The sequence below is a fragment of the Pogona vitticeps genome, chromosome 2 (assembly GCF_051106095.1).
Source record: "Pogona vitticeps strain Pit_001003342236 chromosome 2, PviZW2.1, whole genome shotgun sequence".
Classification (NCBI taxonomy): domain Eukaryota; kingdom Metazoa; phylum Chordata; class Lepidosauria; order Squamata; family Agamidae; genus Pogona; species Pogona vitticeps.
The window spans coordinates 169,967,493-169,994,753 of NC_135784.1; the positions used below are offsets into that span (position 1 = coordinate 169,967,493).

The 27,261-nt window shown below is 44.9% G+C and overlaps 1 protein-coding gene across 1 annotated transcript in view; it reads left to right on the forward strand.

Annotated features, from left to right (window-relative positions):
• Nucleotides 1-1,222: 1,222 nt before the first annotated feature.
• Nucleotides 1,223-27,261, forward strand: part of COXFA4L2 (cytochrome c oxidase hypoxia associated subunit FA4L2) — a 53,618-nt gene continuing 27,579 nt past the window's right edge. Inside the window, exons 1-2 of the mRNA XM_020778669.3 lie at nucleotides 1,223-1,477; nucleotides 22,543-22,631. Coding sequence (XP_020634328.1) covers nucleotides 1,430-1,477; nucleotides 22,543-22,631 — 137 coding nt within the window. The 5' untranslated portion in view covers nucleotides 1,223-1,429. The remainder of the gene's footprint in view (nucleotides 1,478-22,542; nucleotides 22,632-27,261) is intronic.

A 27,261-nucleotide genomic window follows, 5' to 3' on the forward strand; every position in this document is an offset into this window, starting at 1 on the left:
TGCTTGCTTGCTTGCTTGCTTGCTTGTCTTCTACCCCACCCATCTAGACCAAGGTCTACTTTCAGTGGGTATCATATAATTTACAAAGCGCTTTTAAATCCCCATAAAAGTCTGTGACAGAGATGAAGGCGAACTTGAATCCACTCCGAGTTTTAGTTTATAGGACTTCTCTACGGTGGCAACTAGTAGTGTATCTACAGCTCCTGGCTGCTTGGGGAAGCCTGGGAGTTGTAGTCCAAAACGACAAATCTGCACACCTCTAGCGCTGACTCCATCCCAAGAATAAGTTCAGCACCCTGGATAACCCTTGTTAAAAAATGCGGACTGACTCAACAGCATTCCGCCCTCCAAACTGGAGTCCCCAGCTGGGGGGGGGGATTCTGCCTCCCCAGTTTTACTTTGCAACACCCCTCCCTCCCTTCTCCCGTGATTTTTTTTTTAAACGGGCTCACCATGTACAACTTTTCTCTCTTTTTTCTTTTCTCACTGGAACCGAATCCCGGTCCTATCTGGGTTCAGAAATGGGGGGGGGGGAGGGCGGGAGGGAACAGGGACTCCCTGTTTTTGTTTTTAAAAATTACAACTACAGTACAGCACCTCATTGGCGCTGTAATTCCCAAAAAGTAACTTTCTCAAGTTCCGCCTTGATTTCCTGGGTTGCGCCAGGACCGGCAGAAAAACAACGGGCGAGCCCTGCCCCCCATCACTGCTTTCCAGACCAGGAGGTGGGTGGGAGGAGAAGCACCACCTGTTGAACTTCCGCCCGATCCCAATTCAGAAAAAAGCATTGGGATCTTCCCACTAGTATCAACCTCCATGTCCGACCGACACAAATGCTGAGCCAGGTGATCCCATGAATTTTCCTGAGCTCCAGAACTCCCCTTTTGCCAAAGGTACTCGTGTTGCCTTGTTTTAAGGACAATCCCTCTCTCGCTCCCTCTTTCTAAAGGTCCCACCGGCATCGAGCCCCATAGAATAGCCTTGCCCCCCCGCCCGCCCCAAATGGCAACGGCAGGCCCTCCCGTAAGACCGGAGACGGTTCTGGGCTGAACTGAACTGAACAGGGGACAAACTTTTCTCTCTCGTCCGCTCCCGTCTCCCGACTTCCCTGGTCTTCAAACTCTTGTTACAAAGCCGACCACGTGCCGCCGCCCCCCACCCCCATCGCCACCCCCCACCCCCCGCGATCCCGATCCCTCATCGAAAGGGCTGCGCCTTCGGCACGCGTCCAACCCGCCCCCCCAAGGACCCACAATAGGTGGGAGGGGAGGAGGAAGACGAAGGGTGGGGTGGGCTACCCCGCCTTCCCCCGTCCAATATTTGCCACCGGGACGCGGCGGGCTCTGCGAACAACTCCCGGAGCAGCTGTTTCCCGTCGCCGGACTCGAGCCGAGGAAGCCCGCGCAGCCCCGGCACCCAGGGCGCCCCGATGAGGAACACGCTCTTAAACCTCCATATCCTCAAGACGAAACCAACAGTAAGTCCTCTTTCCCCGTCCTTGTCCCCCCCACCTATTATGAGCTCGGGGGGGGGACACAGGTCCCCACACCTACTTTCTAGGGAGCCCCTAAATCACCATGCCCGCACCCTGTCCTGAAATGGCTACGCCCCCCCCCGTCTCCTCTCCGCCTTCGTTGCCTGCTGAGCATACTTCCCTCCCAACAGGTGTAGCTTTCTCCTGGGAAGAGGTACAGCTTCCTCTCATCATTTTTTTTTTCTCTATACTTGGAGCTGAGGTGCCTGAGTGGGTTCACATCACGAGGATCTTGTTACAGGAGGCAAATGGAGTCTGTCTTCTTCTGGGTTGGGGAGCGGCCATCGACCCCTTCTCCAAAGAGAAGAAGTTCTTATGTTCTCTCACTCCCCGCCAGTCCACCAGGAGGGCTCTCTCTCTGTGTGTGTGTGTCAAACTTCCACTCTTATTTCTACCCCTCTGCCTGGCTACCTTTGGTCCTTATTGAACCGGATCCACCCCAGAGCCAGCCCTTGCCATTAGGCAGAGTCTGGCGGTTCCCTTTGGCCGCAGGTGCTGGGTAAGGGGCAGCCCCTGTTTCATTTTTGTTTCCAACCTCTGAGGAAGACAGAGCTGTGGGTTCCAGGCTCCCTGTAACCCAGCTCACTATCCGCAGGGGAGCGGGAGGATGCTCTTCCACCACCACCAGAACAGGAGTCATGTTCAGGGAGTGTGGCTTCTGCAGATGGAATGAGTAGGATGCCCCCCATTTTGTACTTCTCCTGAAGTAGCAAAAATGTCTCTAGCTGGACTTTCAATAATAACTAATCATAAAAATAAAAAATGGATTCTGACTTATGGCAACCCTTTCCAGGGTTTTCTAGGTATAGGGTGCTCAGAAGTGGTTTACCCACCGTCCTTTTCTTCTAGAGCTACTGTGGGACTCTGTAGCTTGGCCCAGGCTCCATAGCCTGGTTCTTCTCCTGAGAGACACAGTGGGGAATTGAACTCCCAACCTCTACCTCTGCAGCTGGGTACACAATTTACTGTGCTAGGCGGCCAGCATATAATAACTGGCATGCTATCGAGTCAATTCCTGTCCCATCTCATATTGACATTAAAGCCTGAAAGTTCAAAGCCTAGTCCTTGGTTACACTCAGGAAAAGCAACTATCACTTCTCCCAGCAAATCACATGGCTCATAACCTGCTCTCGCCATCACATCTGTAGGTGAGCCTCAGTCCTGATGTTTGCTCACTACAGTCAGAAGCAAGTAACTCTTTATGCCTGCCTCTCCCTTTACTCTCAAGACAAAATGGCCATAGGCTAAATACATTGTGGAAAGCCATGTCTCTTACCTAGTCTTCTGCCTTACATCAAAAGCTTGGGGGGGGAAATACCTTTCTCTTTTCTTTTTTTTACAACTCCCAGAATCCCCAGGCAACATTCCCACTGTCCTAAGCTCTGCTTATAGATTTGCTTGATGTGAGACCCCTTCAACAGGTGTTTCCCTATTTGACAATAAAGATGCTTTAGAGCTGCTTTAAGATATTTGCCTACATGTGTGGATGTTATCCATGCTGGAGAGAAAGTAAAAGAGAGATCACGGTAAAATAAAGTGTCTAATAAAGGTAGACATTACAATGTCTTATAGTATTAGAGGTGTTGAAATGAAAAAGTTATTTGTACAGCCAAGAAGGGTGACCAGGAGTTAGTGATTGCTCATGAATAGGGCAGAAAGGTGCCCCACCTGAACTTTTTCCGTGAGGCACTCCTCCCAACCAGGTCTACATGTTGTTCCTGCTAGGAGAAGACTTAGCAATGAGCCACCTGTTACATCCTTGAACTGATCCCAAGCCAGCAAGTTTAGATCTAAATGCCTAATTTTAGAAGTTTCAAGATCAATCCACACCGTTTCCTTTGGAAGTTAACGCTCAGCCAATGTATCTGTGAATTTATTAATTTCAAACAGTCTCTCCAGGATAAAGCCTCCTCCTCCTCTTTTGAACAAACTAATGAATTTAGCTGTCCAAAATGGTGTCTGCCTGTGCTTTTTCTGAAATACAAAACTAAATTGCCAGGAAAAACTCCAATATATTTTATTAATATTTGTTGTAAACATTATGTAGAGTTTATAACAGGCAGACCAACGTCCTGAAAATAAGAAGTCTTGCATATTTCGCACTGATCCCTCAGATTTCAGCCCATTCAGTTGTAAAACTAGTGAGTCGGCATGAAATGTTATCTCTCCTCTTGAGGAATAATCACAGATGCAGTCCAATATGCAAGGGACAGATTGATTCAAGACCATGATTACTTCTTTTCACTAATATGGCTTGTAGGTTTTATGTCAGGGAGAAGCACACTTTGCACATACCCTAGTTATTATCAGACTACAATTCCCATCATCCTGAACCACTGGCCATGGTGTCTGGGGCTGATGGGTCATGGCTGCTAACAAGACCTGGAGGCTAAGCAGTTTATTTCTACACCCTCCAGAAGGAAGCACACTTCTGTTCCTAAACTCTCTGTGCCCTCATCCTTTGGCCAAGATAAGCCCTGTTTTCACTGAAACAGTCCACTCCTCACTCAGAATGAACATATTCCAAGGATGAGCCAGAGAATCACAGCCCTGCACTCCTGCTACCACGTCTCCCACACAGTGTTCTTGGAATGATCCCTTATCCATCCACTACTCTCTCTCTCTCTCTCTCTCTCTCTCTCTCTCTCTCTCTCTCAAGGCCACAACTCCCAGAATTCCCTATTACTGGCCCAATGATGATGATGATGATGATGATGATGATGATGATGATGATGATGATGATGATGATGATGATGATGATTTATACACCTCAAGCCACATAACTCTTTCTAAGGCTTTGCCCAAGAACTTACCTGGATCCCTTAGGGTGCCAGTTTCCATCATTATGGGAAATCTTATTTTCCCCTGAAGGACAAGATCTGGTGCTATTTAAAAGATTGGTGCTATTTCCATCACCCCTCCCAATAGTTTGTTATTTAAAATCACTTAAAGGCCTCTGATTCAGAAGTACTTTTTCCCTCCACCCAGATGCTGGGTACAGTAGTTTGTTCACTAACCCTAAGATGGCTGTAGCTGGCTTGTGTGCAGTTGGCAAGGGGGAGATTTGATGCGTTGTTATTTACCTTGTTATATCTGATGCCCCAAGGGTTGTTTTTGTCCTACGCTGTAGGAATAAATCAACACAGGGAGTAGGTTTCAACCCTCCCTCACAGATATTTGCACCTCCCAAACTCAAAAGCCAGCTTAAGGTGTGTATTTTTCCCCCTTTCCCCCTGTCCTCTGTGATCTGACTGTTCCCTGACACACACACACACACTTCACAATTTCAGTGACAGCCTGGAAAGCCTACAACCCACCCACCCCCTTCACCCCATCTCCCAAAGCCATTGTCTCGCTTTCCATCAAAAATTCATGACAGGGATTTTGTTTACAAATATGAATAAACCCAGATAAATTATATATGCCCGCGAGGCCTTGATATAAATACAGTTTCCTCTCTCATAGGCTCAAGAAGGGGAGAGGGAGATGGCCTTATTTTAGCAGGCTATGCAAACACACACACACAAACACACACACAAACACACACACACACACACACACACACACACACAGACACACGTACCCCGCTGCGTTTTCATTCGCTGAAGGAAACATGTTTTAAAAATTTTTTAAGTCAGATCCTCTTCAAGGCATTCAAGATATTTTAAAGGATTTTTAAAAACTTCACATAGATCAGGGGTGGAAAGTTATCGCTCCCTCCCCATGTTGCCGGACTGCAACTCCACCAGCCCAGGCCAAGGGTGAAGATGGGAATCGTACTCCAACAACATCTGTAAGGCCACATATTTCCATACCAGATCTATAGATCACCTCATCTGAGAAGCAATTGCCATTTAGATAGTGCAGTGAACAATGCAGCCCATCTGGAATGCCCACCACGACCAGGACACAAATCTAGTCTACAATCACTCCAGAGTTAAGCACTTTGAGAGTCAAGTTATATGAGGGATGGGGGCATATGGTTCTCCCTGATGTTCTTGAGCTGCCACTCCCATCAGCCTTCACCACCATAACCCAAGGTGAAGTACGCTGGGTATTGCAGATCAAAAACATCCAGAGTGTTGTGCTTTATCCGTCTCTAGCCTTCAAATTTAATTGAAGCCTCTTTGGACTATGCCTCTTTGGGTATGTGAACTCTTGGGTATGTGAGCTTATTTCTTCTCATTCTCAGACACTGTGTCCCCTCATGGTCACTCTGACCCTGGACAGAGCAGGTCTATAAACAATAAGGTTGTGCTGTACCCAAACCAGTCTCCAGGGTCATTGAGCCAATACATTTTTTCCTTAACAACAACAACATGCTGACAAATCCATTTGGCTTATGGTAATGCTTTTAGGGTTTTCTAAGTAATGGGTATTCAGAAGTGGTTTGCCATTTAATCAGGAGTGCATTTGCACAATTAAAACTAGTGTGCCAACTGCACCCATTCCCGGAAAGGTCTGATCTGACCACAGGGACACATGCCTTAATTCCTCTTGGCTGGACTACTGTAGCACACTCTATGTGGGGCTGCCTCTGAAAAGTCTCTGAAAACTTCAGTGGGTCCAAAACACAGCTGTCAAATTGCTAACATGTCTTCCTTTATGAACCTGCTCAGGTGTTAAGATCATCAGGAGAGGCCTTTCTCTCAATCCCACCACCTTATCAGGTGTATTTGGTGGGGACACAGGAGAGGGCCTTCCCTGTTGCTGCTCTCAGGCTCTGGAACTCCCGCCCACAGGAAGCCAGTTGACCCCTTCCACAAGCAGGCAAAATCCTTTCTCTTTGAGCAAGCTTTCTCTCTGTGAAATACATGTATTTCCCTTCTTCTGGGGGCACTCTGAGATTATGTTGCTTGTCCACGGCTATGCAAGCTGATTCTTTTCCCAGGAGGCATGGCAGTAAATCAAATTCTTGGGCTCTGGGTCTGTAGCTAGGTACAGTACTCAACAGATTGAGCTATCCAGCCACTGCACTTTCCCCCAATTTATTTACCTTAAAAAGTTAACTGCAACCAACTGGTCCTCTAGGCTTGTGTGTGTGTGTGTGTGTGTGTGTGTGTGTGTGTGTGTGTGTGTGTGTGTGTGTGTGTGTGTGTGTGTGTGTGTGTGTGTGTGTGTGTGTGTGTGTGTGCGCGCGTGTGTGTGTGCGCGCGCGCGCGCCCCTTCATGGATTGCTGCCTTGTTGTGGCGAAGGGGTTTGAGTAACTCAGAGAAACTATGGGCTATGCCGTGCAGGGACACCCAAGACGGACAGGACATAGTGGAGAGTTCCAACTAAACGCAATCCACCTGGAGTAGGAAATGGCAATGCCACTCCAGTATCTTTGCCAAGAATGCCCCATGATCAGAAACAAAAGGCTAAAAGATATGACGCTGGAAGATGGGCCCCTCAGGTCGAAAGGCATCCAACATGCTACTGAGGAAGAGCGGAGGACAAGTACAAGCAGCTCCAGAGCTAATGAAGTGGTTGTGCCAAATCCGAAAGGACGCTCAACTGTGGACGCGCCTGGAAGTGAAAGGAAACTCCGTAGCGGCAAAGAAAAATACTGCATAGGAACCTGGAATGTAAGATCTATGAACCTTGGGAAGCTGGAGGTGGTCAAACAGGAGATGGCAAGAATAAACATCGACATCCTGGGCATCAGTGAACTAAAATGGACAGGAATGGGTGCATACAGCTCAGATGATTATCATATCTACTATTGTGGGCAAGAATCCCATAGAAGGAATGGAGTGGCCCTCATAGTCAACAAAAGAGTGGGAAAAGCTGTAATGGGATACAATCTCAAAAATGATAGAATGATATCAATACGAATCCAAGACAGACCTTTCAGCATCACAATAATCCAAGTTTATGCACCAACCACCACTGCTGAGGAGATTGAAATTGAACAATTTTATGAAGATTTACACCTTCTAGAACTGACACCAAAGAAAGATGTTCTTCTCATTCTAGGTCAGTGGTTCTTAAGCTTTGTTACTCGGATGCTTTTGAACTGCAACTCCCAGAAACCCCAGTCAGGACAGCTGGTGGTGAAGGCTTCTGGGAGTTGCAGTCCAAAACTCCTGAGTAACCCAAGGTTAAGAACCAGTGTTCTAGGTGACTGGAATGCTAAAGTAGGGAGCCAAGACATAAAAGGAACAACAGGGAAGTTTGGCCTTGGAGTTCAGAATGAAGCAGGACAAAGGCTAATAGAGTTTTGTCAAGAGAACAAGCTGGTCATCACAAACACTCTTTTCCAACAACAAAGTGGCTGTCCAACGAGGCCTTAGAAAAAGCAGAGAGGAGAAGGGAAGCAAAATGCAAGGCAGATAGGGAAAGTTACAGAAAACTGAATGCAGACTTCCAAAGAATAGCAAGGAGAGACAAGAGGGCCTTCTTAAATCAACAATGCAAAGAAATAGAGGAAAATAACAGAAAAGGAAAAACCAGAGATCTGTTCAGGAAAACTGGAGATATTAGAGGAACATTTTGCGCAAAGATGGACATGATAAAGGACAAAAATGGGAGGGACCTAACAGAAGCAGAAGACATCAAGAAGAGGTGGCAAGAATACACAGAGGAATTATATCAGAAAGATTTGGATATCCCAGACAACCCAGACAGTGTAGTTGCTGACCTTGAGCCAGACATCCTGGAGAGTGAAGTCAAGTGGGCCTTAGAAAGCCTGGCTAACAACACGGCCAGTGGAAGTGATGTCATTCCAGCTGAACTGTTTAAAATCTTGAAAGATGATGCTGTTAAGGTGCTACATTCAATATGCCAGCAAGTTTGGAAAACCCAACAATGGCCAGAGGATTGGAAAAGATCAGTCTACATCCCAATCCCAAAGAAAGGCAGTGCCAAAGAATGCTCCAACTACCGTACAATTGCACTCATTTCACACGCTAGCAAGGTTATGCTCAAAATCCTCCAAGGTAGACTTCAACAGTATGTGGACCGAGAACTCCCAGAAGTACAAACTGGATTCCGAAGAGGCAGAGGAACTAGAGACCAAATTGCTAACTTGTGCTGGATTATGGAAAATAGCCAGAGAGTTCCAGAAAAATATCTACTTCTGCTTCATTGACTATGCAAAAGCCTTTGACTGTGTGGACCACAACAAACTATGGCAAGTTCTTAAAGAAATGGGAGTGCCTGACCACCTTATCTATCTCCTGAGAAACCTATATGTGGGACAGGAAGCAACAGTTAGAACTGGATATGGAACAACTGACTTGTTCAAAATTGGGAAAGGAGTACGACAAGGCTGTATATTGTCCCCCTGCTTATTTAACTTATATGCAGAATACATCATGCGGAAGGCTGGACTGGAGGAATCCCAAACCGGAATTAAGATTGCTGGAAGAAATATCAACAACGTCCGATATGTAGATGATACCACTCTGATGGCAGAAAGTGAGGAGGAATTAAAGAACCTTGTAATGACAGTGAAAGAGGAGAGTGCAAAAAACGGCCTGAAACTCAACATAAAAAAACTAAGATCATGGCCACTGGTCCCATCACCTCCTGGGAAATAGAAGGGGAAGATATGGAGGCAGTGACAGATTTTATTTTCCTGGGCTCCATGATCACTGCAGATGGAGACAGCAGCCATGAAATTAAAAGACACCTGCTTCTTGGGAGGAAAGCGATGACAAATCTTGACAGCATCTTAAAAAGCAGAGACATCACCTTGCCAACAAAAGTCTGAATAGTCAAAGCTATAGTTTTTCCTGTCGTGATGTACTGTATGGAAGTGAGCGCTGGACCATAAAGAGAGCAGACCACCGAAGAATTTATGCCTTTGAATTGTGGTGCTGGAGGAGGCTCTTGAGAATCCCCTGGACTGCAATGAGAACAAATCTATCAATTCTAAAGGAAATCAACCCTGGGTGCTCACTGGAAGGACAGATCCTGAAGCTGAGGCTTCGGTACTTTGGCCATCTCATGAGAAGAGAAGACTCCTTGGAAAAAACCTTGATGTTAGGAAAGTGTAAAGGCAAGAGGAGAAGGGGACGACAGAGGATGAGATGGTTGGACAGTGTCTGCGAAGCAACCAACATGAATTTGACACAACTCTGGGAGGCAGTGGAAGATAGGAGGGCCTGGCGTGCTCTGGTCCATGGGGTCATGAAGAGTCGGACACGACTAAACGACAACGACGATGTGTGTGTGTGTTTTGCTTTTCATCTTTTATGATTTCCTGATGTTCATTCATTTGGTTCATTCATTTATTTAACCCAATAAATTCTTAGCACCGTGCCCATAGACTACCCCTTAGTCTTTTTTCTTGAAACTTATTTGAACACAACAAATGACCAAGGCAAGGGGGACAGTCCAGAGCAGGCTCCTCCATCGCATGTTATTTTTCTCAACACGTAAAGTCACTAGTGCTCCTATTTGCTGTCCACTGATTATCCTAGCTAGCCTCATGGAATTTACACCTCAACAACTTTTGGAGGGTGATCTGTTCCTCACTCCTTTCATATGAGAAGATTTAAATGAACAGCGAGAAACAAGGGTGGGTACAAGCACTGGACACTGTTTTTAGGATGTGCCTCCTTGTTGCCCTGCATATCTTTTCTCTCGTCTCACAATTAGCCAGAGTCGATTTATGCTGGGCCACTTATCTGTTGTCTTCCTTCATGCAGAATTTGGGTTGGGTATCGTTGGTTTGTTTATCTCAGGGCATGCATGATATGCTCTAGCTTCAGTTCAGTCCAGCGGGTGTCTTAAGAAGGCTTCTGACTTTACCACCAGAACAATCATAACACAGCCACACTGTCCCTCCATCCCACGGCAATTACAGCGAAAAATTGGCATTCCCCACCAATTTAGCACCAGCGTGGCGAGATTGCACTCTGCCACCACAGACACTTAAGAGGCCCTGTTTGACATGCATATGCTCTAAATTTTCACCCTCCGGCTTTGCACAGCTGAAAACAGTGCGCTTCTCACATTTCCATGCTTTTGTATGGCTATTCTTATTTTTCTTCTATTCTTCTCAGATCAAGGATTATTGCCTGAGCATGTATCTGGTTACAGGGCTTAGAAAAAAAATACCCTTCTCAATTTCAGCATTTCATTTATATAGTACTTCAGGGAGGAACATTTTGAGTGAAGGGTGCAAAATTCATCAGAAGTTCAGCTGTGGCAGCAGCAGCACCCATTTCCCTCTTTTATGGGTGGAAAACAGCCCCCCATTCTGAAGTTGTTAGACTACAGTTTCCATCACCACTATTTGCTGTGCTGCTGATGGGAGTTGTCATTAGTGCCTTTTGTAGGGCCACATGTGCCCTAGCTCTGTCTTAAAACCACACACCCCCTGGCACCAAGGAAACACTGGTGGGCACACTGGCCAGCATCCACCCTCTTCCCTTCCAGAACGTCATGAAAGAATCCTGTGCCTGGGATACCCTAGGTGGGGAACGTCAGCTGGCAGCCATTGAGAGAAATCAGATCACCAGCAGAATTCAAACAGGACAAACGAGAAATGAAAACAGGAATTGTGTCAAAACCACAGCTTATGGTAGTAGCCAACCCTACAAATCTTTGAGAAAATGTCACTTCCCCCTCAAACAGGTCCTGCACCTGCCACCATTTCAAATCCAAAATTTTCATCTGAGAGTTTTTACAAGTCATTCTTATTTAATGTCACCGGTGGCACCTGGGGCCCATTGCGAGTGGTGGGTTGAAGAACACAGTAGAAGGCAGAGACAGGAATGACAGCCTATTGGTTCCTGCCACTCCTCCCCATAGAGTAAAGCTGGGTAGGACTGGGTGACTGGGTGGACCCTAAGGTTAGGCAATGCCCCATTTGCCCTCAAACCCAGCTACCGCTGGCTGTTGCCATGAGGATCTTGAACAAGATCGACATTTTCAACCACCACTAGTGGGGAGTGGGCATAGGAAGCAGCCAGTATCCTATGGTACAAGTGCCCCCATTGCCACCAAAATCCTCTCCCAAAGGCAATAGAAAAGATACACACGTTGGAAAACAAGTCAGCTTGCTAGAAAAGAAGTACAGTTGGAGGGTACGGAAGTTGTTGTCGCTGCGATTGCCAAGCCATATGCTTACAAAAGAAGCTTCAGGGAAGATGTTGGTAGAGCTTGGGTGGCAGAAGGGGATGCCTGACACACCATCTATTACCCACAGCCAGCTGTTTTTTGCACCGTCCGCATAGTTCAGCATTTTCACCTTGCAACAGCTTCTCCTGCTGCTCTGAGGGTTATGCTTCCCAGGGTGCCCAACTGCCTCAGCTTGTGATTAATGCCAGCTCCACATCTCATGCCAGCTGGAGAGGTGGAGGGAATCTCGCAACCCCAGAACTCTGCTGGTGGACCAACAAGGGAGCAGCAACAAGCCGTTCCAAGGAAGCAAAGCTTGGGAATGTTTTGAACTTCTCTTTCTTGGAATGACAGCATAGACACGATGGGTCTCTAACATGAAGGTTGGTCGTATGGTTATAGTGGAGTGGGGGGAGTAGAGGTTGCCATCTTGGCTATAGAACAATTTCCAGAATTCCTACTGCAGGCAGCCAGAAAGGCAAAAAAACCCCAAAACAACATATAAGCTTTTGTTATCACTGAGATGACTGATTTCTTTGCTAGCAGGAAGGAAAGGGATGGGAAGTTTATGATTTGATCTTGAAACTTTACAGTCTGCAATGATTTAAGCGTAAGCCCTCCCTACTCTCCCCCCCTTTTAAAAACATCCTAGATTATTTAGGCTTCACTGACACTGCCTAGTCCTCTCTAGGTAATCTGGAACACCCTTCCTGCACCCAGTGTGGCCCACATGTGTGGGATTACAATTCCCATTAATTACAGTCAGTATGACTGTGGATGATGCGGTTCATAATCCAAAACCTCTTGATGGTGCCAGGCTGACTTAACAGAATCTTTGTTTCTTTGTTCACATCAGAAGCACCACAACACTATTAATAAACATACATCACATAATTTTTGTTCTATGATGTGCAACACCAAGAGCATTTGGGGTGGCCCACATCACATCTTCCATGATACATACTGTATGGGAGGGCATAAAGTACATTGGCAAAGGTGTAACGTTGCCTTTTTTCCCCTCTGTACTCAAAAAGGACTGCATTGGTGTGAAAATCCCATTTTCTTAGGTTCACTTTGGTTTTGTCAACTCCAGTCCATAACCCCATTAAGTGACGTTCATATACCCCTACTCCACATGTGGCATTCTTGGGATTCCATCATTTTGAGAGCTGGGTAATTTCCCCCCCTTTCCACATTATAGTCCTGCATTCTCTGTTATTCCATCAACATTCACAACTGTTCTGGGGGGAAAAAACATTTCCTTGATTTGAATCAGGGAAGGGTGAGATGGTAACCAAATAAGCTAATGGGAAACCATTTTACACCAAGCCATGCCATCCTTGTGACTGGCACTCTGTGGTTCCAGACTGGGCTCCTTTCTTGTCCTTACATGGAAATGCTATGGATTGAACTTGGGACCTTTTGAACACATTGTGTGTATTCTGTTCACTGAGCTACAGCCTCTAATAGTACTTAAACTAGACTGCGTCCTCTTTCCCATGTCCCTTTTTGATTCACTTTTTTTGTCTTGTGTCTTGCGCTTTCTCATTTTCAGAAAAGCCGGCTATTCTGCTTTCTAATCCAGAATTTATCTGTAAGGCAGAGTTACATCAGTTTTATATGGCTTGAACTACTGTTGCTCTATCGTACAGAATCTTGGGGCCTGTAGTTTGGTGAGGAGTGTGGAATTCTCCGTTACAAAGCTCCGATACACTCCCCGAAAAAGCGCATTCTAAGTCCCCCTGTAACTGCTGATCCCAGGATTCCTTAAGAGGGACCCATGGCAGCTGAAATGGTGTCAGACTGATGCAGCAGAGTACTGTAGATACACTATTAGGCAATTGATACACGTGCATGAATGAGGCTGGAAAGAACCAGGAAAAAAATTGCACTTCCCCAGGTCCTTTCTACTGTTCCCTAAGGCAGTGGTCCCCAACCTTGGGCCTCCAGATGTTCTTGGACTTCAACTCCCAGAAATCCTGGCCAGCAGAGGTAGTGGTGAAGGCTTTTGGGAGTTGTAGTCCAGGAACATCTGGAGGCCCAAGGTTGGGGACTGCTGCCCTAAGGCCATTTATCTTACACTGGAGATGAAAAAACTGATTCTTCATGGCCTGGAGTTGTATATTATTGTGCTGGACCTTCCATGTGACTAACAGTACCATCAGCAGCTGTCTTCTCCTGCAACCTCCACCCTACATTTTCTTGGACATTTTCAATTTTGTATTGTAATAACCATTTACTAAGCATTTCGTATCTTAGAACTGCAGAGCTGGAAGGGACCCTAGATCATCAAGCCCAGCCTCTGACAAGGAAGTACAGTGGGGGGATCAAATCCTCAGCCTCTGGCTCTACAGCAGATACTTAAACCAACAAGCCATCCAAGCAATATGCTCATGATTTGGGCAGGCGAGTGCCTTAGTCCAAAATTTCAGGTTGAGATGAAACTCCATAAGAGAAGCATCTATTGGAAAAATCAGCCTGTAAATTTGAATATTAATGAATTAAAATCCCAATCTTGGAAGCAGACTTCATTGCAGACTGTATTATATCTCCATTGATTCCTGCCCATTGACCTTGTTTGCTGGGGTTGATGGAACTTCAGTTCAAAACAAGACGAAATTGGTCAGGGAAAAGCTGGTGTATACAGTACTTCTGAGAGCCATTCTGCAACTGCAGAAGACTTGTGGTGTATAGAGGTACAGCTTGGGAAAGGTATGTTTTGGACAACAACTCCCAGCATACCTCACCCCATGGCCATTCGGCTGTGCTTGCTGGGGGTTCCTGGGAATTGTAGTTCAGCTCTTCCGTCCTCTGGATCGAGGAGAATACACATTCCCTGCAATCCTAGATAACATGAAATCGGTTGGAGAGACATCCTCAGACACTATTCTTCTGTGTACTGTATGGTCCACATCTTGGCTGCGATAAAGCCATTGCAGTCTCCTTCTAGGTAGCAACCAAACTCATATGTTTATCCCCAGTGACTCAACCATCCTCAGATGTTTCCCCGGCATTAATAACTCAGAAAGTGCCAATGGCAGATGGTGAAAGACATCTGCAAACCCTGACTCTTTGCAAAGGTGCCAGTAGTCCTTGGGACTGTGGCGTCATTCTTGATTATCTGGTGTATTTCAGCTAGCAGCCACTGCCAGGTCTTCCTGGCACACGGCGGGCACACAGTAGAAAAAGGAAAATCATTATTTCCCCCCGACATCTCTAACCTCTTAAATCACAATAAGCATCTGCTGCCTGAAAGGCGGATACACCCAAGGAGGTAAAGTGGGAAGCGTAATGCCTGGTACCAAGTATGCTGAGACATTGAGAGAGAGTGCCAAAGGGGGATGGGATGCAGGACGCGGACAAGTTGAAAAGTTCCAGTTTTTCTGGGTTCTGTAGTTCTCTCTCAAGTATAAGGAAAGGGGACTGAGCATAGGTGGGGATCCTGACCCCCAGTTCAGCCCTCTCTTGTCCTCAGTTAGATTTCTCTCTGCTTCAGTATCTACACTCAGCATGTTTGGTATTAGGCACTATCCTTACCACTTCACTAATCATCATCATTGCCACCATCATTGTACAACTGCAGAGCTGGAAGGGACCTGTCAAGGAGGCACACTAAGGAACTGAACTCTCAACCTCTGGCTTTGCAGCCAGATGTTTAGGCCACCGAGCTATCCAGCAGTTCCGTTGGTGTATCTCTTTTGCCTGGCTTTCTTGTACATCAAACTCCAGGTTCCTAAACATGGAAAATGTTGGCACCCCCAAATATTTTGGAACTCAAAATCCAGAAGCTCCGGGCAATTTGGCCAACTATGAAGGACAATGGGACTTGTGATTGAAAACATCTGGCGGCTCTCCATATTGTTCCAGCCTTCAACAACGATTACAGCTTTCTGCTACCTGTGTAGAAAGAATTGCCTCATATGTAACACTCCTCATAAACTTTATTTTATACAGCTTACCTGCTTTCTGATGTCCTTGGTTCTCCTCAATCTACTGTTGATTCCATTTTTTTCCACCATGCTGGATTTTGTGACTGAAACAGACTCCCCATTTGTCCTGACACCTATTATTATTACTGACATTTGCATGGATATCCTACCTGTCTTCCGAAGAGTTGAAGAGCACTCAAAAGACAGGTTAAGCTGAGAGACAACAACCAATCCAAAGTCAACCAATGAGCCTCATGACTGACATCTCCCCTGCATTAGTCCAACATTATGACATAACTCCACACCGGCCCTGTAAAATATTACACCCTTATCAGACTGATTGATGTTGCGGCCAACCCTGATATTCTGGGAGTTCTCATTCTGCAGAAGGTGTTGGGGACTCCACACAATGTTGGATCTTAGCACCTTTATAAAACTGCAGTTCCCAATATTCTTTTTGAGATAACTCTTCAGAACACTTATCCTTCTCGGAAGAAATATGTATGGCAAAAATGCATTTTCTTTACCAAAACATTTAATTATAGATTGGAGTTGGCAATATGTGGCTCTCCAGATGTTGTTGGAATGTAACTTTCTGAATTCCTCACCATTGATGGTAAGGACTGGGACTGGTGGACCTTGCAGCCCAACTGTGCCTGGAAGGCTGCACTTCACTCCTTTTTGGTACAAAGGATAAATGGGGAAGGTCCCCAGTTTTCCAAGAGGCCACCCTTTCCAGGCCTGTATGACATGGGTCTATAGCCCTACCAGCTTTCTCCATCTCAGGTGTATCATATTGATCTTTATAAAAGACAGGCTAAGGGTTCTAAGCCGGATTGTGGACCCTGATGTCAGAAACTGAGTGACATATTTTGAACCAGGGATGTGCAACTTGTAATCACCCCCAGATGTTGTTGTACTGCAGCTGCTTTCAACTATAGCCAATATGGGCAATGGTAAGCATGGACAGGACTTGCTCTCCAACAACATCTGGAAGACCAGAACTGTCATAATTTGGTTTCTTTATGTCCAGACTGAGAAAAAACTGCATATCTTCAAGTCATTGTGAGTTAGCCTCAACTCCAACCCTTACATTTTAATTGACAAGATGCTAATTTAAGAATGGTTTGGTTACAATCCTTGTCCTCTCTCTTGCTTCAGTTGAAGCCTGCTTTTTTTAAGTTTCACTTATTATTACTCTTTCATCACCATCAACAAAAACAAATATTCTAAAATGCAAATAACTTTTTTTTAAAGTGCTAAATCAAAATTCAGCCCCTTTTGCTGTAACAAGAAACAAAATATGAAAAAAAACTGATCAGGGGATGAACAAGAAGGTCAGGGCACAGTTACATTACTGATTTCTATCCATTTCAGTTCTGATGAATTTTAAATCAATTTGCAGCCATGTGGTTTTTGTATTGCTGTGCATGTTTGCTATGAAAATGTTTACTTCAATATAAAATAGAGGGTTAAAACTGCTTCAGGAAACTACACATGAGATTTTAAATTCTTTCATTAACCAGCATATTTGCAGACCATGCTGTTTCCATTGTAGCTGATCCTGGTATATTGCCAATGATTGCAACTTTCTTTTTCCCATTTGTTTTCAACATGGTGTAGTAATTCTTTGGTTTTCAGGCATCCTTTGAAATGCATGCATTTCTCTCTTTTTCAAAAAAATTAATAAATGTTAAGTGGCATAGCGCTACAATGACGCAGTGCTAAGTTAATTTTTTAAAAAATATAGGTACTTCAAATGGATGGCGTTTCTGACATCCAAAACCCGTAACCGCCCCCAAAGGCAGTATTTAATATATGGAGCATTCACATTGCCCAAATTGATTAATGAAGAATAGATTTCACAAGCATGTTAAATTAAAAAGCCCCTGCTAGTTTCCTCAAAAAAAAAAAAAAAAACACTTTGTGGCAAAAAAAAGGAGTGGGTCTCACTGTGTGTTATAGTTAGGATTTTTCAAATCTATTTTAAATAAGCAAATTAAAATCTAGTCCCTATTTTTTTGTGTAACCGTGCCCTCAATGTAGAAGTGAGATGAAGGTTGTTTCTTCATAACTTCGGAGGGTATAGACCAATCAGCAGTTTACACAGCCAGCTTCTTTTAGAAATGTTAGTGCTGGAGCTCAGAAGAAATGGGTGTGCAATGGGGATATTTCTGAATCAACACCTTTGATCTAAAAATGTTTATTCTGCTTTCATCTAGTAAGTATAGTTAATTGCCTTTGAGAGTTGTTTGATCAGTCTCAAATCTATATCCTTATAGATAGCTCAGTGGTTTAGGTATCTGGCTGGAGAGCCAGAGGTTGGGAGTTTGATTCCCCACTGTGGGTCCCAAAAGAGCCAGCCTGTGTAGCTTTGGGCAAGCTACATAGTCCCATGATACCCACAGAAGAAGGGAATGGGAAACCACTTCTGGTATTCTCTACCCAGAAAATCCTTAAAAGGGTCACCGTAAGTCAGAACTGACTTGACGGATGATGATGATGGTTGATCTCAAGAGACAAGAGTTTTAGGCACCTGGACTCTTAGCTCTCTCATAATAACAGCCCACAATAATCTTTCCCAGTTCGTTCATCCACATTAACATGGGCATTTTGATCCTCTCCTCCTCTTCTGGTTTTCACTTTGCATTCTGGTGCAGGCAAAATTTTGCCTCTCTTTTATGCCCATAGTTAAGATTATAAACACTTGGGTATTTAGTTTCCTAACAACAGGGGGTGAGGGGTTGCAGACAGGAAACTTCATTATACTCCAAATACCTGGCCAGGCATGAAGGGCCAGTGCAATTTGGGGAAGGTCAAGCAGCTGCTGTATCTGTTCAGATTGAGGCTTTGCACCTTCAGCCTCCTGGGGATTCGTAGAACAGGCTGGGAAGGAAATTGCCTTGGAATTGGATACAAAAGCTGTTGGTGCTCAGGGTGGCTTCGTTAAAGAAGGATGGTAGCTGGAACTGAAGAATCAAGTAAACAGAAACATTAGAGGGAGGGGGTTGCTCTCTCTCTCTCTCTCTCTCTCTCTCTCCATCTCGCACATGGAGAAGGTTTCACCATCATCACCAATGAGATCATATCTGCAAAGTTTTGAAAACACCACCCAAATCTGTGAAACCTGCTGATTGGAGAGGTCATGATGAGATAAATAAAGTGCACCATACTAACAGTGGTCCATTCTCTTTCACACCATTTTCAGTACTTGGTGAACTGGGGTGTGTGTGTGTCCATGTGTACTTGTAATTTGTTTCTAGTTTAATTTCCCATTCAAGGCTAACAGAGCAATAAACCATGCCCCCATTGTTTAGTCGGTAGGAATGGGAAAACACTTGTACAATCGGTGTTCATAAGTCTCTTGCACCAGGAGAGATAGCCCATGGTAGTGTCTGGAGATATGCCTGTCTGAAACATCATCTCTACAAAGTGCAGACCTTCATGTAGTGCAGAGGTTAGAAAGTTGGAGCGGATTTGGGCGAGCCAGCCATGAAGCTAACTGGGGGTGGTGGTACTTGTGACATTAAAGGAGGGCGGAGGGGAGCCATTTGCACAAGCAGGATCTCACCTAAGGACAAGTTGGGTTAGAAATGCAATCAATAAATAAACAAGCAAATAAATAATACACTTATTGTAATATCTCCAGGACCGGATGAACTGCAGCCAATAGTTTTGATGGAGCTGGTTGAAGAGCTCTCAGAGCCACTGTCCATTGAAATCATGGGAAATGAGTGAGATGCCAGATGGCCCTCCAGAGAAATGTAAAGGACAGGCGGAGGGGACAGGATTGCAGCTGGAGATAGATAAACAAATAGTCAAGGAAGACCTAATTACCTTGAAGCAAGTTCAAATCTCTAGGGTTGGATGAACTGCATCCAAGAGTATTGAAGGAACTGGCTGAAAAATGCTCAGAGCCACTGTCCTTTATTTTCTTGAAATCATGAGAATTGGGTGAGGTGCCAGAGGATTGGAGGAGGGCTATGTTGTCCCTACCAAAAAGGAGGAACCTGGGACTACAGACCAGTCAGCCTGACAGCCATCCCAGGGAAAATTCTGGAACCGATTATCAAGTGGTCGCTATGCAAGCGTCTAGAAAACAATGCAGTTATAACTCGGAGTCAACATGGATTTGTCAAGAACAAATCCTGCCAGACTAACCTGATCTCCTTTTTTGGTCTGGTAACCTCCCTGATAGACAGAGGGAATGCTGTTGACATAGTATATCTGGACATCAGCAAAGCTTTTGACAAAGTGCCCCACAATATTCTGATTAGCAAGCTAACTAGAAATGGGCTGCATAGAACAACTGTTGGGTGAAAATACACAGTTGGCTACAGAATTAGAGGATGATGGTGAATGGCTCCTTCTCCAACTGGGAGGAGGTAACAAGTGGGGAACCCCAGTCCTGGGCCCTGTGCTCTTTGTTTTTATTAATGACCTGGATCAGGTGATACAGAGAATGCTTATCAAATTTACAGATGATACAAAATTGGGTGGATTGGCTAATACCCTGGAAGACAGAAACAACGTTCAAAAAGATGTTGATAGGCTTAAGCACTGGGCTGAAAACAACAGAGTGAAATTCAACAGAGATAAATGCAAAGTATTACACCTAAGAAAAAGAAAACAAATACATTTGCAAGGGTGGGGGATACCTGGCTCAGCAATACTACAAGAAAAAGGGATCTTGGAGTTGTAGATCACAAGCTGAATATGAGCCAACAGTGTAATGTGGCTACAAAATAGGCAAGTGCTATTTTAGACTGCATTAAGAGAAGTATAGTCTCCAAATCCTGTGAGGTACTAGTTACCCTTTATTCAGCAGTGGCTAGTCCTCATCTTATGGCCACAAATTGGAACAAGTCCAGAGGAGGGCAACAAGGATGATCAGGGGCTGGAAACCAAGTCATATGAGGAAAGGCTGAAGGAAATGGCCATGTATAGTCTTGAGAAAAGAAGACTGGGGGGAGGCATGATAGCAATTTTCAAATACTTGAAAGGTGGTCATAAAAAGGACGGGCAGGATCTGTTCTCAATCATCCCTGAGTGCAGGACATGCAACAATGGGCTCAAGTTACAGGAAGCCAGATTTCAGTTGAATATCAGGAAAAACTTCCTAACTGTTAGAGCAGTATGCCAATGGAATCAATGACCTTGAGAGGTGGCGAGTGATCCAACACTGAAGACGTTCAAGAAAAATGTAGACAACCACGTGGCAGATATCCTTTGATTTGTATTCCTGCATTGAGCACAGGGTTGGACTTGATGGCCTCATAGGTCCTTCCAACTTCATTATTCTATGATTCTATGTCAAGTTTAGGTCCAGGTAACATTGGCCATGTGTGAAAAGTTCCTGTGGGGCACAGTAACTATGGAGGCCAAGATAACAATGACATATACTCATAAATGATCTGACTGAGGAGAAAAACAGATGTATTGTAGCAACAGATGCTACAGAATGTGGAACCATGGAAAGAAATACAAGTGCTTTGCCCTCCTCTCATTGTACTGCACTAGAACGTGGGGTCACCTGGTGAAACTGTCAGTCGACTCAGGAAAAACAAAACACAAGCACTTCTTCACCTTGAAAAATGCCAGGAACTATGCAGACAAGACGAGGGGGTGTGGTGGCGCTGTGGGTTAAACTGCAGAAGCCTCTGTGCTGCAAGGTCAGAAGACCTGCAGTTGTAAGATTGAATCCACACAACGGAGTGAGCCCCCATCGCTTGTCCCAGCTCCCGCCAACCTAGCGGTTCGAAAGCATGTAAATGCGAGTAGATAAATAGGTACCACTATGGTGGGAAGGTAAACGGCGTTCCGTGTCTAGTCTTGCTGGCCACGTGACCACGGAAGATTGTCTGCGGACAAACACTAGCTCTATGGGTTGGAAATGGAGATGAGCACCGCCGCCTAGAGTCGGACACAACTGGACTAAATGTCAAGGGGAACCTTTACCTTTTTATGCAGACAAGACACAGGACCAGGTCTTCTGTACCAGCATCTAAAGATTTCATTTAAGTGTTTCCCTATGTTCTTTATACCAGTAACTCATGGTAGGAACTAGGATCTTTTTTAAAAGCTGAAATTCTCAAAATTCTGAGCAGAGCTTGGAAGACCTCACTTTTGGCTGCAGTGTTCACAATCCTTCAACTAGCACAGGAATACTGGGGGATTCTGGGAGTTGTAGTCTACCCTGAAAATGGGGGGACGGGGAACTGTTCAGGCTCTGCTGAGTTGTGACAGGATGCGACGTTGTTGTAGGAAATGATGCTCCAGCAATAAGCATTCACTTATTGATAGTGCTTCAGCTAAATCATCTAGAAGATGACTTAAAGAGTAAGTGATAGTCAGAAGACGGCCAAGAAGGAAAGAAAGAGACAAAATGGTGGAGGAGAAATCAGAGAAACAAAGAAAGGTTTATAATAGGTAAGTGGATGGAAGAAGATGCATCTCATTTGGGCCTAGACGGGGTTCTCATGAAAGGTAGTGAAGTGCATTGTGTTAAATAAAGACTTCAGTCTAGTAAACGTTGGTGTTCATAACCTCATCTCCCATGTCTGCCATGAACAAGAACTGCCACTCTTCTCACTTCCATTGCTGGTATTCCCCTCCATCCATGTCCCGATTCTCTAAAGGCTCAGTGCGCAAAAGGAAGGGGGACTTTCCCATTCACTCCCCTTGTTACCTCTCCAATAGGAAACACTGTAAGCCCCTGCTCTTCTCTCATCCTGCAAGGTATTGCTGGTGTTGAGTGGTAGTGGTAGTAGGGGACTGAGTTCTTTCCCTCGGTCCAGTTGCTCTCCAAGACAGAGCTGTTTTTCTCATCCGCTTTTAACCCAGAGTGACTGCTACACAGTGTATTCAAGCTGGGCTGTATTTTCCCTGTAACTTTCTCAATGTGTTAGGGCTCCCTTTTACTCTTTTTGTCTCCTGCTAGGTATTCATCGTATTTAAGGTGTGTGTTTTTTTCTCTCCCCCATTTCTTTTTCACTCTCTTTCTCCCTTTTTATCTCATTGTGTAGATCATCTTTATCATTGGCATCATGGGAGTTGGAATAGGTAGCGGACTCCTCTGCTGCTTGAAGTATGCCATGTTCAACCCCGAAATAAGGTATGTTTCTGTTTCCAGAAGATGGTTAATTTCACAGTGGAAGAACAGCTTCTGTGAAGTTTGGAAAATCTGACATCTTTTGATGGGAGCTCCAGGGCTCTGTCACAGCAAGGACCAGCCATTCCTAACCTCGTCCCCTTCAGGTGTTTTTGGGCTTACAACTGCTGACACCTTGGGTGGTGTTTTGGTTGCAATCCAAAACATCCCCAAGGCAGCAGGATGGCTGTGGAAGGCTGGCTGAAGCCCCATAAGACAGCTGGTGACGGGAACTGGGGAGGCAACATCTCCCACCCAAATGTTTAGGTGTGGGGTCAGCCTCTAGTCCACAAAAAGTCTATGCTACAGACCAGTGGTTCTCAACCTTGGGTCCCCAGATGTTCTTGGACTGCAACTCCCAGAAAGTCTGGCTAACACAGCTGGTGGCGAAGGCTTCTAGGATTTGTAGTCCAAGAACACTTGGGCTACCCAAGGTTGGGAACCACTGCTGTAGACCAAGATAAGCCAAATTGTGTCCCTCCCGATGTTGAACCCTCTTTCACCCCTTTCCTATGGCTATGCTGACTAGGGACGATGGGAACTGCAGTCCTGTCCTATCTGGAGAGTCTAAAATACCCATCTCTGTGTGAGACCATCTCAGGATTTATGCTAGACAATGGAAGATTTGGAAAGAAAGACCTGGAAATCATGTAGGGGGATAACCTGTATGTTTGAGCTCTGCTTCTACTGACCCTATACCAGGAATTCAGTCCAGTATACTTTTGCCCTCTGTACACCCTGAGATTCACTTTGGGTGGCAATGTCTATTACTTCACTTATTTCCAGATGTGTCCCACTACTTTGTGGGGCTTTGTTCTGCTGTGTAGAAGTAACTCCACCTTTTAGCCTGACAGAAAGCCATGGCATTCTTGTATACACTAGGAAGTCAAGGGTGAGTGATGCCCTTATCAGACCACTAAAAATCACAAACATAAAGCTAGCTTTCAACCCTGTGCAGGTCTTCACCAGGCTGGGCACCACAGAGCTGCAAGGTGGTCACCAGCTGAAAAGAAACCATGTTGTGTTTGGATGGGAAAAAATATGATGAATGATTGGCAAAGGTAACAAGATTGGGAGAGAGATTCCAATTATCTAACAAGATTGGGAGAGATATTCCAGTCCACAGCATTAAAGGTGAAATCCGGAACCTATACTTCTGATCTGAAGCTTGTTTTAAATAGAGAAGCCTGACCTGCACATGAACTTGTTTCTCCTGTACCACCCTGAATTCTGTGGTCCCCAGACTGAGGAAGATGTGTCAAGTCAAAAGCTAGCTTATGTGTGTGATTTTTTAAAAATACTCTGATAAGGGTATCACCCATCTTTGCCTCCACATTTTAGGTGGGGGCCTTGACGTGATACCCAAGGAATGCTTCTCCCTTCTCTTCACCCTGCTGCCCTTTCATTTACTCATTTGCTCTGGATCCAGCCTATACAGGGAATACAGAGAAAGAAAACTAGGGGAAAGAAGAAATCTGTCCTGTCTTCTCTTTTGACTCTCTGCTTAGATGCTCAGAGAAGGCAAGTGATTGCGTGTTGACAGGTAAAAAGGAGCAACAGCAGCATGCCAGGGTATTGGCAGGTGCCCAACCATGACTACTCTTAATATTGGCCTTGCTTCCGAATGGCATCCTGGACATCTACCCCACTGTCCTGCCCAGATGAAGCTACAGATCTAGTGGAAAGAAAAGGACCCCAAAAGTTCTGCTAGGAAACAACAACAGAGGGGCTACATCTCAGGGTGCCTAAAGCTCTGCCCAATATTTATTGGTTAAAAAAAGTTGTTTGCTTTTTTTTTGCAAATCAATATTTGATGCAAGTTCTTGCATCTTGAGGAATCACTAATAGTCAAGTAGAGTATCCAAAGATTTGGGATCCATTTTTTAATAGCTTTGCATACTTATGGGAAACAGCTCATTGCAACACTGAGATTAAGCATTAACAAAGATGTCCCTAAAGACACGGATAAAGATGCATAACCTATTCATCACCAAATGGAAGCAAATATTATTTAGTATAACGGAAAATGTAAGCCACAAGACAAAAGGCCTCGTGATGTAGGGGCCAGAGATGGAGTGGTTTAATGCATTGAATCATTTTGTTGGGAGAATCTGGAAATGCTAGGGTTAAAATAAAACAAAACCTTGTGCCACATTGTCCCTCTAGTGCATATAGTCCAGAAATAAATAAGTGCATAAAATACCAATGTGGCTAATTTAATTATTATTATTTTTTTTTTTTTTGCTGAAGCAGGAGAAAACCATACAGACAAATCGTACAAGACAGATTCCTCTTGGCAATGCCTATCGCCATGGGCAAAGATGAGCAAAAGTGTGGTTAGGAAATCGAGGATCAACCTCAATTGTAGTAATGTTTACACATAAGCTTTAGAAAACTTTGACAAGAAACTGCAACCTGGTTCTCCAAATGTACTCAGGGAAAGAGTAGACAGTCCTCTCCCATCCTATTTACAGTAGCTTGGTTGGAAATGCAACCCTCAAGCATCTTCAGATATGATACCTTCTGCATGCCTCCAATGAAATATATACATAACCAGTGTGCAGATCAATGTCATGTCAGTTTAGGGAACTGAGGATCACATTAGGCATGTTGGCATAGGAGAGCCACGTTCAGAAATTCCTACATTTTGTTCTGATTATACTAGTATATCAGCCTCATGTGTCTGAAGGAAGGTATTGTTCACCCTTCCTTCCAGTGCCACCTTGATTCCAATGACTCAAGATTTGTATGTTAGTGTTTGTGTTGGAGGGCAGATGATTTTCACTGTGGCACACGAAAGAGCATCAAAAGACTGTAGGGGAAATTTATCCATCCCCATGAAGCTACCCTGTGCCCCATATTGATCTATCACTAGGGTGTGAAAAGTGTGGCTTTTGGGGCACAGTTCTCAGTGGCATTTTAGGCTATATCAATCTAGTTCCAAGTCACTTGGGGAAAAAAACATTTCAAAAAATGCCCCAACACCAAGACAAGTATCGGACACACTCTCCAGTGTCCCTTTCAACCACTAACGGTAGTCATATCCACTAAAAATGAGGGAGGGGTGAGATGATGCAAATTGCTACAACCCTCCTCCCCAACACTAGCCCCTGCCAGCTGAATAAAAAGCAACAAATGCCCAGGAAAAAAGACAGGGCTCAGTCACAATTAGCCGTATGCCATGTAGTCGGTGGAAAATAGATAGGATTTAAACTCCAACACAAACAATGGGGTAGATCTCGGGGTCATGGCATTGTCAAAGAAAATGTAAAAGCTCTCTCACTTGGTCTCCATCCATCCCTCCCAGCCCCCCCTCTCTCTGTGTGTATAACACACACACACACACACACACACAGAGAGAGAGAGAGAGAGAGAGAAAGAGAGAGAGAGAGAGAGAACACCATAACCCCTCAAAATCAAAAAGACTCAGTGATTCCACTCTGTGAGCTGTATCAGCAGTATACAACCATGTGCAAACCAATGCACAGCCGAGTAGATGGACAGAGTAGGCTTCTACTGGGGCTTCCTTGCTTTACATATAGGCATCTGGGGTTGTGCTACAGTGTGGGTGCAAATGTGGGAGTAGGGTTGCATGGCATGGCTCTGCTACCTCCTGGTTAAGGCACTGAGCTTTGTGACTTGTCTGAATAGATTTCCCACAGAAGAACCATGTGATGAGATGCCAACCAAGTTTTACATTCCCAGTGAAACTTGGTTTTTGAAAGGGAGGAGAAAAACTGAAGGTTCTGATGTCATTGCCCCATCATGTATTTTTTTTTCCATTAAGGATTACTGCAGGTGAGGGGCAGCCACACCTCCACATCTAGACCTTTCAATACTGAGAAAATACATTGTGGGAAACACCTCCCAAAGGCATGGAGGCAAGTTCCAGTATACGGGTAGCTTAGGGAGGTTTACAAGGAAGACAGACAAGCAGGCCAGTTCACCCATGCAGTTCGCCCATTTGATGACTGCACCATCCAGGAATGAAATGTACGTGTGAATGGGCCAGTACAGATCAAACAGCATCTTATGCCATCTCTAGTGCAACTGCTTATAGTAAGCTCCTTCACATACTCATCTGCAAGCCACTAAGTGTCTGACAGTCAAGGCAAGAGAAAGCTGGCAATGCAGATGCTTGTGCAAACCAGTGTAGCTTATGGGAGGGCAGAGGATATGCAGACGCAGCGACTTCCATGCACTGTCATCATTACAAATCTTTGTCAGCCCCAGCAAATGGATCATATCATCTGGCTGATCCAGTCTGAAACAGGGATCTTGTAATTGGGTCGCACCTTGGTAAACAGTCTGTATGGCACTATTCTTAGTAGCATTTTAGGCTAAGAAACGTGTCTGGGACTCACCAAGGGAAACATCCGTGGCTAGACTTTGTTTTCTAAGTTACAAGCACAAATAACAGGATACTCCTCTCCTCTCTTTAAATAAGTAATTGATCTTTTGAGAATTTTACCTACCCGCCGCAATCTTTAGGGCTCGCTTCTGTTCATTTGCACGTGCAATGCCATGCCCGGGGAAAACGGTACAAAAAGTTTGTCAGAGCTGTAGTTCTGACCCACAGAGAAGATGGAGAAAA